The sequence below is a fragment of the Melanotaenia boesemani genome, chromosome 13 (genome assembly GCF_017639745.1).
Source record: "Melanotaenia boesemani isolate fMelBoe1 chromosome 13, fMelBoe1.pri, whole genome shotgun sequence".
NCBI classification, from domain to species: domain Eukaryota; kingdom Metazoa; phylum Chordata; class Actinopteri; order Atheriniformes; family Melanotaeniidae; genus Melanotaenia; species Melanotaenia boesemani.
The window spans coordinates 24,003,676-24,019,154 of record NC_055694.1 but is presented as its reverse complement, the minus strand read 5'-3'; the positions used below and the strand labels follow the sequence as shown (position 1 = coordinate 24,019,154).

At 39.3% G+C, this 15,479-nt stretch overlaps 2 protein-coding genes across 2 annotated transcripts; both read left to right on the top strand.

Moving 5' to 3' along the window:
- The first annotated feature begins 484 nt into the window (after positions 1-484).
- LOC121652398 (PWWP domain-containing DNA repair factor 3B-like) lies at positions 485-3,717 on the top strand. The gene is made up of 12 exons (XM_042005176.1): positions 485-663; positions 1,143-1,203; positions 1,283-1,333; positions 1,417-1,461; positions 1,562-1,626; positions 1,742-1,850; positions 2,281-2,361; positions 2,443-2,538; positions 2,811-2,906; positions 3,042-3,218; positions 3,363-3,451; positions 3,564-3,717. Exons 3-12 carry the CDS (start codon positions 1,325-1,327, stop codon positions 3,688-3,690), a joined length of 894 nt encoding a protein of 297 aa, XP_041861110.1. The 5' UTR covers positions 485-663; positions 1,143-1,203; positions 1,283-1,324; the 3' UTR covers positions 3,691-3,717.
- Positions 3,718-9,111: 5,394 nt separating this feature from the next.
- On the top strand, positions 9,112-11,970 carry LOC121652146 (cold shock-induced protein TIR1-like). The gene is made up of 4 exons (XM_042004747.1): positions 9,112-9,219; positions 9,656-10,319; positions 11,151-11,239; positions 11,779-11,970. The coding sequence occupies exons 1-4, from the start codon at positions 9,112-9,114 to the stop codon at positions 11,896-11,898; spliced, it is 981 nt and encodes a 326-aa protein (XP_041860681.1). The 3' UTR covers positions 11,899-11,970.
- Positions 11,971-15,479: the final 3,509 nt, after the last annotated feature.

Sequence of the window (15,479 nt, the reverse complement as noted above, 5' to 3'; positions counted from 1 at the left end):
ATAATCTCATCATCACTCCACACACCCGTGTATGCAGTCGACACTTTACAGCGCAAGATGTCAAAGAGCCGAGTAAGGAAGGCAAGAGGAGGCGGCTGAGACCCGGCGCGTTCCAGTTTTATTTCCGTGGAACAACTTTTCTCTTGGTGAGAGAAGACTTTCTGTGTGGGAAGCTAGAGAACCAGAGAATGTGGAAACTAGGGAACCAGATTGTGCACACGATCACAACTACTGCGTGGGTCCGGTCTTGTATCGAGGAGTGTTTCCCCGTCAGGATCTGTTACCTCTACCCCTCCCGCAGGAAAAAGGGCGGAGTCAGTCGCGCATTCAGGGAAAGGCACATCCCATGGCACGTCCCCGCAACTATAGGTGTGTCCCAATTCAGGGTCTGCACACTTCGAAGTGCGGATTCATCGGCCACATACGTCATCGCGGTGCGCGAAGTACTGTCCCAATTCACAGAATTTGAGAGAAGGGTCTGACTGCAGCCGGGGCTTCCCTCAAAGCCACAACAAACCACGCCCCCTACAAACCACGCCCCCTACAAACCACGCCCCTTAAAGGCGGCATAAACAATCGAAGATTACTAAACGCAGAGGAAGCGGAAGAAAAAGGTGGCATAAACAATCGAAGATTATAGACGCGATGTCAATGCCCGTTCAGGTGAGACACATTTATATTATTTTGAAATGAAATGGCTATATCAAAATAACAGTGTCAATTAAATAGTACATTCGCCAACCAACCGCAGCTGCCAGAGAATAGTGATATGTGTGTTGATGACGGTCGAAGTGCTTTTTACAGTTATTTTTATTTATTTTAAAAATTAAATGTGTAAAGCATGGGTAGGCAACTCTAGTCCTCGAGGGCTGACATCCTGCAGGTGTTCAGAATTTCTCTGCTGCAACACAGCTGACTCTGATCAATGGGTGATTAGCAGCGCTTGGTGACAAGCTCTGCACAAGGTGGGTTACAACAGTGAAACTCCTATGCCGACCCTCAATGACTGAAGTTGCTTACCCCTGGATTACAGATTTTGATACTGTTCATATGTTATGTATCAGTTTTTTTTTCTCTCCCCAACAGAATCATAGCAGTGTATACTTTTTATGTTTTACATTGCTCTGTTTTTTGTTACTCAGAGGTCTTGCACAGCAGATTGTTGCGGGAGCCTGGACAGAGAAGACTGCCCTGGATTTGAAGGTATTTCCTGCAATATCACTGACAAATAGATTTGTAAATAATTATGCTATATTGTTAACTGTAACTGTCTGTTACACAGGATGTTCCTAAGCAGACACATGGCAATGACTGTGGTGTCTTCATGATAATGGTGAGCGTAATGTCATAAAGTAATTGTCAGGTAACCCTTGTGTCTTTATATGTATTTATTTCTATAATTTGTCATCACTACAGTATGCCTGGTACTTTGCCATGGATGCCTGCTTTGACTTCGGTGTTGTAAGTATCCTATGAAATTGAAAAATTATAACTAATTTTTTAAAAATTTTACCTATACAAAAAATCAACTGTGGTAGTAACACTATCTGGTCTTCATTAGGATGACATGTGTCTCCTTAGAAGATGGTGGTGCATTGTTCTCTTGGAGAACTTTGGGCTGGAAGGGTATGGTTCAGGGCTTACTCAAAGATAATTCGATTTTTTAATTAAATTATTAAAAACCCTTTATGATAACACTTGTCTCTTTTTATTCTGTGTCATGGAAATCTGTTAATTGCAGGTATGGAAGGAAGTTTGCTCATTTTACAGATGAAGGAAAGGCAACTCTTCGTGACAATGTACCACCAGTATTCAGGATCACACGCAAAAGAAAACTTGAAAGCCCCATGGTCAGTGAGGACCTTATACAGTATCCATCACTCCAGCCTGTTTGAAAATAGATCACCACTCAAACAACTATTAAATGAACATTTATAGCACACAATGTCTGTTGTTGATGGTACTGTTATTATATGGTTGCATTCATTCTAGTGACATCTGACACACACTTCATATGCTATTGATGCACCAGTTTAGCTAAGCTATACTATTAATGGACATTAAGTTACTGAGTGATTTTGAAACATCAGTTGTCCTGAAGAACACCTTTATATTTTGCCTTGAGCTTTACCCATGATTTTTGGTTGATCTCTTTTCAGAATAGAAAACTGTATATTTTGTCAAAAAACAATTTGTGATTGGTGCATAATTTTAATTGCAAAGCATCAATCCCCTCTGGATCCCCATAAAAGCGACGCAATTATTATTCACTTTCTGCAGAATCCACAGCACACTGACCCTGAAATTGATCACATGTACTGTAAGAGGCCTTACAGTTTTCCATCAAGAGAGCAGGTTCAAGTGAGTGAAGATCGGTGCATGACAACAACATAGTGTTTACAGCTGTGCACTAAGTCACGTGTTTTGCATGTCTTGATTAAGGACAATAATGACAGCAGTGACCAACGCCAGGATGTGTTCACCACAACCAGAGATGCTGGCATCCTGAGTGAGGACATGTCTTTCAACAGGCTAGTGGTAAGGACATGCAAACGATCAAGAAACCGAATGATTGTTTGCACTTGGTCCTCTAGTTGTGCCCAGTGACGGCTCTGTGTGGACAGCTCCCATAGAATAGCATGGTGTTTTCTCACCCCAGGTCTCTGTGGTCAGCCATGTTACAGTATTGGGGTGGGGGTGGATACGTATGTGTATTGTGCTACTGCATGTGTGTATGTACTGTACATAGGGTGTGGAGGGCAGGGGTGTATTTTTTAATATGTAAATCACTTTTTTTCATCTAATTTTAGGAACGAGCTCAGCAAGCTGAACAGAAGCGAATCCTTGCCAGTGAGCTTCTGTTAACATTTATCACTCAGGATGAATGCCTGCGACAACACCTCCAAGTGAGCTTAAAAATTCATTTTGATTCATACTCTTTAATTCAGTCAATATGACGAATGATTAAAGTGAACCTCTTTCGGTTAGCCTAGTGTTTATTTATTTGAGGAACCTCCCAAAAATGTTTATTATATTTACAGGCAGTCATCGCAGGAAAACTCACACCGTCCTGGGCATCAAAGGGAAGAGTGAGAATTTTCCTCGAGAAAGAAGACCAGCTTGACAGAGTGATGAGCTTCTTGGCCAGTCTGTTGGAAGCACAGGGAACCAAATGTCATGATCAAGTGGCATTTGTTATGGACGTGCTTCTGCCAGAGGTACATTTTTTTAGAATTGATCATGTTAACATGTTTTGTATGTATTACTATTGTAAGTCTTTTAAACTTAAGTTGTATATCTTAAACATGCCAGACTGATTTACAGTCTAAATGAAAGATGTCCTTTTTGTTCTCATGACACGGGCAACACTCCATGCTATTGCTGGTGTACATGCTGTTTCCCTGCACAGGGCCACAGAAATCTATGAATGTGGACTGCAATATGACTACAGGTATACTACAAACATGAGGAGTGTGCTAATACTTACATGTATTTGGACATTTATTATGAAAACCTCTCTGTGTGAATTTTCTGTGATTATTTCTTTCATTTTGTCTCATCAGTGAGAAACAGCTGTTTGCACATTATGCATCAAAAAACATGAGCAAGGAGGCAGAGCAGAAAATGCTGACATACAAAGAACAACTCCAAAGAGCACTCGAGTCCAAGGACTTTGTGCAGATGCTTTAGCTGTTGCCAATAAAACACTAAACTGTTGTTGGTTTCATTTGTTTCATATTTTTTAAAACTTTTAAACATTCTGTTTTAAGGTACATATTTTAAATATTTGTGAAGAGCTATTTATTTCACTAGTCTAAATTTATATAATTAAGAAATATTGTTTCAAAGGGCCAGCATTCTTTTCAGTTAAGCCGTAAGATCTTTTATTTTATTTATGAACTGTACAAATGGGACATGTTATGGCAGGCGGTGTAAGAGAGAGAGATTGCCATATATGGTACAGTATTACAGAAGCACTGAAAAAGAAAAGTAACTTCAGTCAAAAATAAGATACATCCATCATTATTTAAAGACTGGTTTAGAAATCTTTCCTGCTCTTAATGTGATTTATATGGGTTTCATGTGCTTCATTTCTTGCAGAAAGTGTTCATAATTGGGATTGGCGGATTACCACTTCTTTCTTGTGAAATTGGCCCAAAAGCAAAAACAGTTGACTTAGATGAATAACTGAAATAGCTAACCTCTTTGCCTGTTTATTTATATATATATATATATATATATATATATATATATATATATATATGTATATGTGTATATATATATATATATATGTGTGTGTGCGTTGGTGTATTTACTTGGTATTTTATATCTGGTGGTGAATGAAGTCAGTGGTGTAGATGAAGAGGAGAGGAGCCAGAGCCAGAACTGTCCCTTAAGAAGTCCCCGTGCTGCAGAACACAGTGTCAGAAGCGCAATCCCTTGACCTCACACACAGACCTGTTGGTCAGGAAGTCCTGGCACACCATGATCCAGCTTATCCTTCAGGAGTTCTGTCTGGATGGTGTTGAAAGCACTGGAGAAATCATAGAACATGATTCTCACAGTGCTTCAAGGCCTCTCCAGGTAGGATGTCTGCAGAGGGAAGATGACAACATCCTCAACTCCAATGTTTGGCTGGTAAGCTAACTGTAGAGGATCTGCTGAGGGTTGTACCACAGAATGCAGAGGATGGAGCACCAGCCTCTCCAGTCTTTGCCAGGTGAGGTGTCAGGGCCACAGGTCAATAGTGACTCTGTGGGGTGGGATGACCTGGGCACTGGATGTTTTCCACATCTGTGGCACCCTGTGCTGCTGATAGTTTAATGGGTAATTTTTCAATTTCATAATCCCTTTTTAGTATAATAAATCATTATCTTTCAGTGATATTTATGGCATGTGATATAGTAGACCAAGCTGTGACACGGCTCTTGGAAAACTGCTGGAGTAAACAACCTATTTAAATCTAAATAACTGCTACTAATTATTATTATTAGAAATATTAATTTTAGTTCATAATAACCTTCTGCACATTTGCCTCTTTTTTATCAATTGTTTCAAGCCCATTGTTTGCACTGGAAGGCATTTAATGTGGTGAATCAACCGTTAATGCTCCCGGTATGGTTTTATTTCCCATCTGTTTGCTTTCGGCATGCTTTGGAACTCCACAGCCACCGTAGCGACTTGTGGGCGTGGTTTGTAGTGGGCGTGGTTTGTAGCGGCTGCGGGCTGCAGTCAGGTATTATTGGAATTTGAAGGACCCTCCGAATCCACCCTTCGAATCCGCACTTCGTTTGGCCTCAAACGAAGGATGCTGGTGATGCACCCTTCGCGGCCTCTTTTCTCCCACAATTCGTTGCGCACATGACGGTGGCGAATCAGCAACCTCAGAAGAGTCGTATTAAGTTTAAATAAAGTTTTATTTTAAAAGAAGTTCGTTTTTTTAACTACACTTTAGTATAAACGTTACAAAACCAAGTACATTTAAAGCATGTTTGTTAAATGGTGACATTAAAATTCGGTAATATTTGATATTCAGTGACTTTTAAGGGGTTAATTAAGTGTGTACCGGCTGGAAAACAACAGAGCCTCAAACCGTTTTTTTTTTTTTTCTTTGTTTTTTTTTTTACTGTCGGTGTTGCCGCTCCGTGTTCAGCGTCTACTGACGTTTCCTACGAGTAATTTCTGAGGTTTAAGTGATTAAACGTCCTGTGTTGTTGCTATGGGAAATTCTTGTAGACTAGGTAGGCTGTCCCATTTCACCAACGTTAAGCAGACTTCGAAGTGTGTAGACTACGGAGGACACTCTGTAGCCTACGTAGTCTGCGCACTTCGAAGTGTGCAGACCCTGAATTGGGACACACCTATAGCTTCTCTGTTTGCTCCATTTCTAGATCTGTGCCTCTGCCATTCTCACGGCACCAAGGTTTTACGGATAGCAGCAGAGGGCAAAATTGACTTTGTTATCGTCTTTTTAATCTACTGCGTCAGTTGGGGGCTGGAGAAAGTTAAAGTCATTGTAAAGTGTTTGCTGTGTTTTATCATTGTTGACACAACTAAAGACTTATGTCCATAATTAAATTTTTTGAAACATTGTCTTAGGTGCTTTGTTAGAAGAAAGCCTATTTGATTTGGTTATAAACAAAGAACCACACTTAGTGTTTCTTTGTGTAATGTTTGGAAACTTCAGGTTTATTCAATTAAAATTATTATTTAAACCTATTTGATTTACCATTTCAAATATGCACAGTGTGTTTTCCTGACTGTATTGGGCTACATTCTTTCAGCAGGAATGCAGCTGCATACATTTTGCCAAGAGAGAGCTCTGTTAAGGCATATTGTTGTAGGGAAGCTATATCCGGTGGGTTTCTGCTGACATGTCTTCAGTCCACTGGTAGCTTCTCTAAGTTTGATCCCTCTAACATAAAGTATCTTCATTTTAGCCAGGGGGACACGCTTTCTGATGGCTAAGAGCTCACCTGTCAGATACTGTTCCCCCTGTGTTTAAAGGGTGAAGATGTTTCCACATCTGTCAAGAGTGTTTCTACTAAGTCATTTTTAGTCCAGCACAAGCCTCTCTGAGTTTCAGCCCTCTAACATAAAGTATCTTCATTTTAGCCAGGGGGACACGCTTTCTGATGGCTAAGAGCTCACCCGTCAGATACCGTTCCCCCTGTGTTTAAAGGGTGAAGATGTTTCCACATCTGTCAAGAGTGTTTCTACTAAGTCATTTTTAGTCCAGCACAAGCTTCTCTGAGTTTCAGTCCTCTAACATAAGGCATCTTCATATTAGCCAGGGGGACACGCTTTCTGACGGCTAAGAGCTCACCCGTCAGATACCGTTCCCCCTGTGTTTAAAGGGTGAAGATGTTTCCACATCTGTCAAGAGTGTTTCTACTAAGTCATTTTCAGTCCAGCACAAGCTTCTCTGAGTTTCAGTCCTCTAACATAAGGCATCTTCATTTTAGCCAGGGGGACACGCTTTCTGACGGCTAAGGTCAACCATGTTCACCACATTGTCATGGCAACACAGAACTGTTCTCCACCAGGAGAATGTCAAAAGCTTAAAAAACCAACTTAATAACTTAAATCCAACTTAAATTAACACACTACATGGAAATGAAATGAGTCTGGAGGTATATCTGTTTTGTTTCCAGCAAGTGTTTTTTAGACTGAAGAAGCCACTTCAATGAGTGTTGAAACATCTCACAAAATAAAAGTCCAGCTGATGTTAATAAACTTCAAGATCAATACATTTTTTTTGCCTGGATGATTGAAAAATCTACACAGAATTACCCTACTGTCTCTATATAATTATGTTCATGATGACACTGAACACACAGTACAGATCTTGCCATCATAGAACAAGTTTTAGATTAAACATAGCCACAGAAGCCAGTGAGACAGCCTTAATCCACATGGAAGGTCCTCAACTTAAGCCACCTTGTTAAGCACATTTGAAAAAACTATATGAATATTTACTAAGGCCAGTTGATGTAGAGTCAAAGGCAGAGAGTGCTCATCATATTATTTTAATTTAGGTGTTATTGTTCATGCTGCCATCTGTATAATTTAAAATGGGAAAAAAAATTATTGCGTCACCTTCAAAATCATTCTAATTTTCTTGTAGTGCTGAAGGGTTTTCCACAATAACATGTACACAGACACTGTTGTACCTACATATATATATATATATATATATATTTATATATATATAAATATATATATATATTGCCTAAAAAAGCGACCACCCTCTCTGGAACTTTAAATACCTTTTTCTACCTATTTCAGAGATTGTTAGCAGACAGTTAAGTGCCAGAAGTTGCACACGACATGTATGACGTCATCAAGTAAACCACAAGATTACTTCATTAATTTTTTATTAAGATATATTTTCATTTTTGCACGTAGTATATGTCACTTATGCGATCGCATAACTATTTTAACACAGTTTTCAATTATTTGCACAAAGTTGTTTTCAAACAAATCCACACCGTTTGCTACCTGCAATTACGCTACGTGCACAAGACGTCAAACAGTGTTTATTGACCAGGCAAATTAACTTTGAAGGATTCGTAGAACCGTGAAAACCCTGCAGAAGAGGTATGTGAAGGCCCATCTAAATCCTAAACAGCCTTATTGTGCAGTGACAATTATAAGCTTAAGTCGCATTAACTTTTTCACAGAGTCGAGCTAATTAACCTGTTTGAGTCATCCCTGCTAGGCAAATGGATCCAGGACTTTACAACGCACGATGGACATCGTGGGTAAACTCGCAAAAACAGATGCTGGAAACATGTACATCTGCGTGATGGTGGACTACTTCACTAAGTGGTCTGAGGCATTTGCCCTCCCTGCTAAAACGGCTGCAAATGTTGCAGAGTGCATCATCAAGTTCTTCTATCATTTTGGGGCCCCAAAACGAATTTTGACTGACCAGGGACGAGAGTTCGTTAACGAGGTTTGTTGGATTTTGGATGTTGTTATAGTACATAACAATGTAGTTCCAGACAGTGCTGGGATAGGTAGGAGATTTTACACTGGGATTACAAAATCCTGATACAAAGTGTCTTCATAGGATTACTGCAATAATTGCACACATTCATGTTGTTGATCAACAGGTGAACACAGAAGTGTGCAAAACTCTGGGCATTAAGCATAGCCTCTGTGCACTTTACCACCCACAGACAAATGGGCTTGTGGAAAAGTTAAACGGGACCATACAAAGGTAATTGTAGTTTTCTTAATTACTCTGTTTGTTTGGTGGGAAAATATGTTTAATACTTGGTATATGCCATAAAATCTGGTGCTGTTATGCATTTTAAACATAATGTTTAAGTACATTGGACATAAATCAACTGTTCTCATCAAGAATCACCTATCCAAAACCTAAAACATATTATAAAATCACTTCAAGCTGGTTTATAATTAGAATCCTGTGCTAAAACAACATAAAGCCACAATTTTAATATATTTCTGATATTATGATAATGTGGATTCAAACTGTAATTTAAATAAGTTGGCTAAGTTATTGATGTAATTTCACTTTTTAGGGCACTGTGCAAACTTGTCTGTGAACGGCCTGAGAGGTGGGATGAGTGTCTGAACTCAGTGATGTTTGGACTAAGAACCAAAAAACAAATCACAACCAAGTTTTCACCTTTCTTCCTTCTGTTTGGAACTGAGGCTCGATATCCTTCTGAGGTGCCTGAAGACTACGAGGTTGGTTTAAAGCGTAAACCATGATGAAGACTCTGTTTTCAATTAAACATTGACTAAACTGTAGCTCATTACTGTAAAGCATTGGTTGTTAGAAGTACATTCTCTGTTAGTTATTCATAATAGTTTATGACAGAAATGTAGTATTACACAGTACTACACAAGTGTCGACTGAAAATGGCCAATGAGTGATGGCTATATACATACACCGATCAGGCATAACATTATGACCACCTGCCTAAAACTGTGGACACACGTCAATGCAGCAGTCTGTTGGCACTCGTGTCACTCTGCAGCTCACAGACCAGTTTATGTGTATCTCTTTGCTTCCATATTTATACCATCCAAAAGGGCACAAATGCTTAATGAGTGTGGAGACCCTGTTAACATATCAAAATTATTAACAATGAAATACTGAAAATTTTGTTTTACAAAACAGATAGACAGCAGTGTGGAGAAGACTGTGAAGCAAGAGGTGGTGTCAGAGGCCATCGACAGGCAGGAGTCACTATTTAATGTGGTACGCCAAAATATTAAAAAGGCTCAAGATGCCTACAAAACACCAAAATCAGAGAAAAAGGCCTCTTTTAATGTAGGAGAAGAGGTCCTTCGAAAAAACATCAGGAGCCAGCAGAGAAAGGGAGGGAAGTTGGACCCAAATTGGACCGGGCCATTTACAATTGTGGCCATACATGATAAGAGTGCAGACCTACAATCAGAAACACAATTCATTCCAAAAGTAAACATTGATCACCTCCAGCCTTTTAAAGCACAGCAGCCAAGAATCCCCCATCAAATAAAATCCCAGAGGGTGCAATTAGCAACAACCCCACCACCAGCATCACCCAAAGCTCCTGGAACAGTTATAGCTTCTGTACCAGCATCTAGCTCCACTTCATTCTCAACCCTTGCACCAACCTCATCACCTGCAACACCAGCAGACCTGACAACTCCATCAGTCTCTGCAACACCAACAGCTTTTGCACCACCGTCCTCCACCACACCATCATCAATCTCTGCACAACCACCAGCCCTGGAAACACCAACATCCTCTGCTTCACCAGCCACAACTCAAGCTTCATCATCCGGGACTGTAGAGAAATGTATGTTTAGACATTTATCTCAATCTTTGTTGATTTTTAATATTTTTATTACTAGACAGAATTGCTTCCCTAATATGCAAGGCATTTATATAGTAATTCATAATTTTTGCTTTTTTATGTAGATGCGAAGGATGCCTGGGATGGTCTGAACCCCCACATCCTTCTTTCTAAAATTGGGCCATATAAGATTTTTTACTGGGACATTAGTCGAACAAGGCCTGGACTGGAATTAGAGAGTGAGGTAAAAATGGTTATTTAATAAGTTAAGTATGAGTAAATAAGTATAAAAAAAAGTAGAAAGTAATGGTTAAGTAATTTAAGTGGTATATATGTTTACATAAAATAATATATTTGGCACAGTTAATGCCATCTCAATATTCTTAGGTCATCAATGCCTACGTGGCCATGCTTGAGAGGCAGCACAATGTGAAGTCACCAGAGAAGGTTCTTCATATTGATACATATGGAATAACATCAATATGGAATGGAAAAGTTCCACGATTCAGGGTTAGTTAGTTATTTTCTTGTAACATATTCCTGCGACTTTAATTTGATGTGGATGGTTGCAACTCTAAACTTATTTATGTACCTTGATTCAGTGGGACCCTTCAAAATATCAGTTGCTGTTTGGAGTTGTGAATGAACACCATCACTGGTTTCTGGTTGTAAGTGTTTTACGGAACATTCTTCATATTAGTTGGCATGTTACATATATTTTTCAAAGACATGGGTTTTAGATTAGGTACTATGTTTTGTACCTGATAAAAATCACTTGTATATCATATAAAATATCTTCTAAATTATAGTGGTTTTTTTTGTTGTTGGGTACAGGTGATATATCCATCACAGAACAAGACACTCCTCCTGGATCCACTTGGAGAAACTGCTGCCAAGTTAAAAAGGTGCCAGGATGCATCAAGGTAAACTGTAATTATAGCTTTAGTTGTAATATAACACAATTGTCATTCATTGCTATAGATGAGAACATTATTACATAATGCAGAGGTCCTCTGAGATCCTTTGAAATATTCCAAATCATATAGGTTCCACATTGGACAAATTACATTTGTTGTTTTTTATAACAGTATCACAAGTTTATCATTGTGCTCTTGATTGTCTTTAATAACTTACTATGTTCTGAGGAAAAGTTTTTTTTTGCATGTTACACTGGATGTTTTAAATAGGGCACTCATGAGGAGAAAAGGGATACACGTGTCAAGGTGGAAATGTGACACAGTGCCTCATCCCCACCAACCAGACAGCACGTCCTGTGGTGTTTTTGCCATTGCGGTTCGTAAAAGATTACTCCTTTTACTTAACTCTGTGTACACACACAGTACGTTGCATAAAATTCATTGATCGTCATTAAAAGTATTTTTAATTGACTGTATTGTTTTTCAATCACTTTGCAGAGAAAATCTTACACAATCAGCCAGTCACATTTCCTGCTTCCCCAAAGGATGTGTCAGATTTGCGGTGGCAGATTGCCACTACTCTTCTCAGAGATTCAGGTAAGTTATGCAATACATGCAATACAGTAATTGAAAATAAATATGACTGCACTAGTTGTCATTGCTGAGATTGTGCTGCAAATGAAAACTGATGTGGTCATCATTACCTTGTTTCAAAATAATTTTGCAATATTTGGACAGATGACTTGACAAACCTGTGTCTTCACTGTGGGGAGGCCAGTGTGGATGGCAGTCCAGAGGAACAACTGACTTGGGTATTTTATGTACATTAATATACAATTAATATGGATATCTAATTATGCTTTTCATTTACAAAAAATAAAATCAAAGAATGATGAAATAAATCATATTCTAAATCAGCACCCATTAACATTAAGAAAAATCATACTATTGAAAAAGTAAGGTGTTCCAAATAAAGGTTTAGTCAAATTTACATTAGAATATCCAGTTGTGTGCTCCATCTTTCAGAAAGTAAATTTGGGGTCTTAACTTCTGTTGGGTACACCATGTTTATTTCTTAAGTACTTGATTCTGTTCATCATTCCACTGTTTATGTATGTCATTTGTCATCTTGTTCTGTACTGTATTTGCGATCCCCTCAGAGCTGGAATGTGAACAGGATTATATGTAACTGTTTCATTTCACTTATTGGCAATTAATCTTCCATCTCAGGCCAAATGTGCACAGTAAGATTATATCCTAAAAGTGATGAATAATAAAAGAATATGTATATTTTCCCCCAATTTGAAAAAGGTGAAAAACAAATAGGAGCATGATATTATAAAAAATCAAACACAAAAGACATGTATTTCTGATTCAGGTCAAGCACTGACACTGGTTCAAAACAAGAACATGAAATGTGCCAGCACAGAAGCACTGGCTAAAACGTCATTCCTCTAGTTAATATTTTTGAAGATATGATGACTTTTACATTTAATACATATTTTCACAAACAGATCTCATGTGATGCCTGTGGAAGGTGGTTCCACCATGACTGTGTTGGCCAACCAAAGATGGAGGAACCATTCAAGTGTACAGCATGTTGAACATAACAATGGAAGTATGAAAGTGGAGTTTTTGTATGTTTTTGCGTTTGTTTGTTGTAACTGTAATTAAACTTTTTAACTGTTGTTAAACAAAAAGTCCTTGAAAATAGGTACATTTTATGTGGATTTACAATTTTATTTTTTTAAGTTTCAACAATAATATAATTATTTTATTTTCATTTCTGACAGACAACTTTAAGTTCTATAATCTTATGTTTTATTAGGCTTTGTTGTTATTTTATTTACTTAATTTATTTACTGTTATATTATACTGTTTCAAAACTGTGCAATATTTGATATTTCATTGTTCTTAAATAAAGGCTTTTCCATTCAGTAAGTTGATATTTTACCAAATGATGAGTGACAGAAACTCCGAGAAGCTTGTGCTGGACTGAAAATGACTTAGTAGAAACACTCTTGACAGATGTGGAAACATCTTCACCCTTTAAACACAGGGGGAACGGTATCTGACGGGTGAGCTCTTAGCCGTCAGAAAGCGTGTCCCCCTGGCTAATATGAAGATACTTTATGTTAGAGGGCTGAAACTCAGAGAAGCTTGTGCTGGACTAAAAATGACTTAGTAGAAACACTGACAGATGTGGAAACATCTTCACCCTTTAAACACAGGGGGAACGGTATCTGACAGGTGAGCTCTTAGCCGTCAGAAAGCGTGTCCCCCTGGCTAATATGAAGATGCTTTATGTTAGAGGGCTTAAAATTTAGAGAAGCTTGTGCTGGACTGAAAATGACTTAGTAGAAACACTCTGACAGATGTGGAAACATCTTCACCCTTTAAACACAGGGGGAACGGTATCTGACGGGTGAGCTCTTAGCCGTCAGAAAGCGTGTCCCCCTGGCTAATATGAAGATACTTTATGTTAGAGGGCTGAAACTCAGAGAAGCTTGTGCTGGACTAAAAATGACTTAGTAGAAACACTCTGACAGATGTGGAAACATCTTCACCCTTTAAACACAGGGGGAACGGTATCTGACAGGTGAGCTCTTAGCCATCAGAAAGCGTGTCCCCCTGGCTAATATGAAGATGCTTTATGTTAGAGGGCTGAAACTCAGAGAAGCTTGTGCTGGACTAAAAATGACTTAGTAGAAACACTCTGACAGATGTGGAAACATCTTCACCCTTTAAACACAGGGGGAACGGTATCTGACAGGTGAGCTCTTAGCCATCAGAAAGCGTGTCCCCCTGGCTAATATGAAGATGCTTTATGTTAGAGGGCTGAAACTCAGAGAAGCTTGTGCTGGACTAAAAATGACTTAGTAGAAACACTCTTGACAAATGTGGAAACATCTTCACCCTTTAAACACAGGGGGAACGGTATCTGACGGGTGAGCTCTTAGCCGTCAGAAAGCGTGTCCCCCTGGCTAATATGAAGATGCTTTATGTTAGAGGGCTGAAACTCAGAGAAGCTTGTGCTGGACTAAAAATGACTTAGTAGAAACACTCTTGACAGATGTGGAAACATCTTCACCCTTTAAACACAGGGGGAACGGTATCTGACAGGTGAGCTCTTAGCCATCAGAAAGCGTGTCCCCCTGGCTAATATGAAGATGCTTTATGTTAGAGGGCTGAAACTCAGAGAAGCTTGTGCTGGACTAAAAATGACTTAGTAGAAACACTCTGACAGATGTGGAAACATCTTCACCCTTTAAACACAGGGGGAACGGTATCTGACAGGTGAGCTCTTAGCCATCAGAAAGCGTGTCCCCCTGGCTTATATGAAGATGCTTTATGTTAGAGGGCTGAAACTCAGAGAAGCTTGTGCTGGACTAAAAATGACTTAGTAGAAACACTCTTGACAAATGTGGAAACATCTTCACCCTTTAAACACAGGGGGAACGGTATCTGACGGGTGAGCTCTTAGCCGTCAGAAAGCGTGTCCCCCTGGCTAATATGAAGATGCTTTATGTTAGAGGGCTGAAACTCAGAGAAGCTTGTGCTGGACTAAAAATGACTTAGTAGAAACACTCTTGACAGATGTGGAAACATCTTCACCCTTTAAACACAGGGGGAACGGTATCTGACAGGTGAGCTCTTAGCCATCAGAAAGCGTGTCCCCCTGGCTAAAATGAAGATACTTTATGTTAGAGGGCTGAAACTCAGAGAAGCCTGTGCTGGACTAAAAATGACTTAGTAGAAACACTCTTGACAGATGTGGAAACATCTTCACCCTTTAAACACAGGGGGAACGGTATCTGACAGGTGAGCTCTTAGCCATCAGAAAGCGTGTCCCCCTGGCTAATATGAAGATGCTTTATGTTAGAGGGCTGAAACTCAGAGAAGCTTGTGCTGGACTAAAAATGACTTAGTAGAAACACTCTTGACAGATGTGGAAACATCTTCACCCTTTAAACACAGGGGGAACGGTATCTGACGGGTGAGCTCTTAGCCGTCAGAAAGCGTGTCCCCCTGGCTAATATGAAGATGCTTTATGTTAGAGGGCTGAAACTCAGAGAAGCTTGTGCTGGACTAAAAATGACTTAGTAGAAACACTCTTGACAGATGTGGAAACATCTTCACCCTTTAAACACAGGGGGAACGGTATCTGACAGGTGAGCTCTTAGCCATCAGAAAGCGTGTCCCCCTGGCTAAAATGAAGATACTTTATGTTAGAGGGCTGAAACTC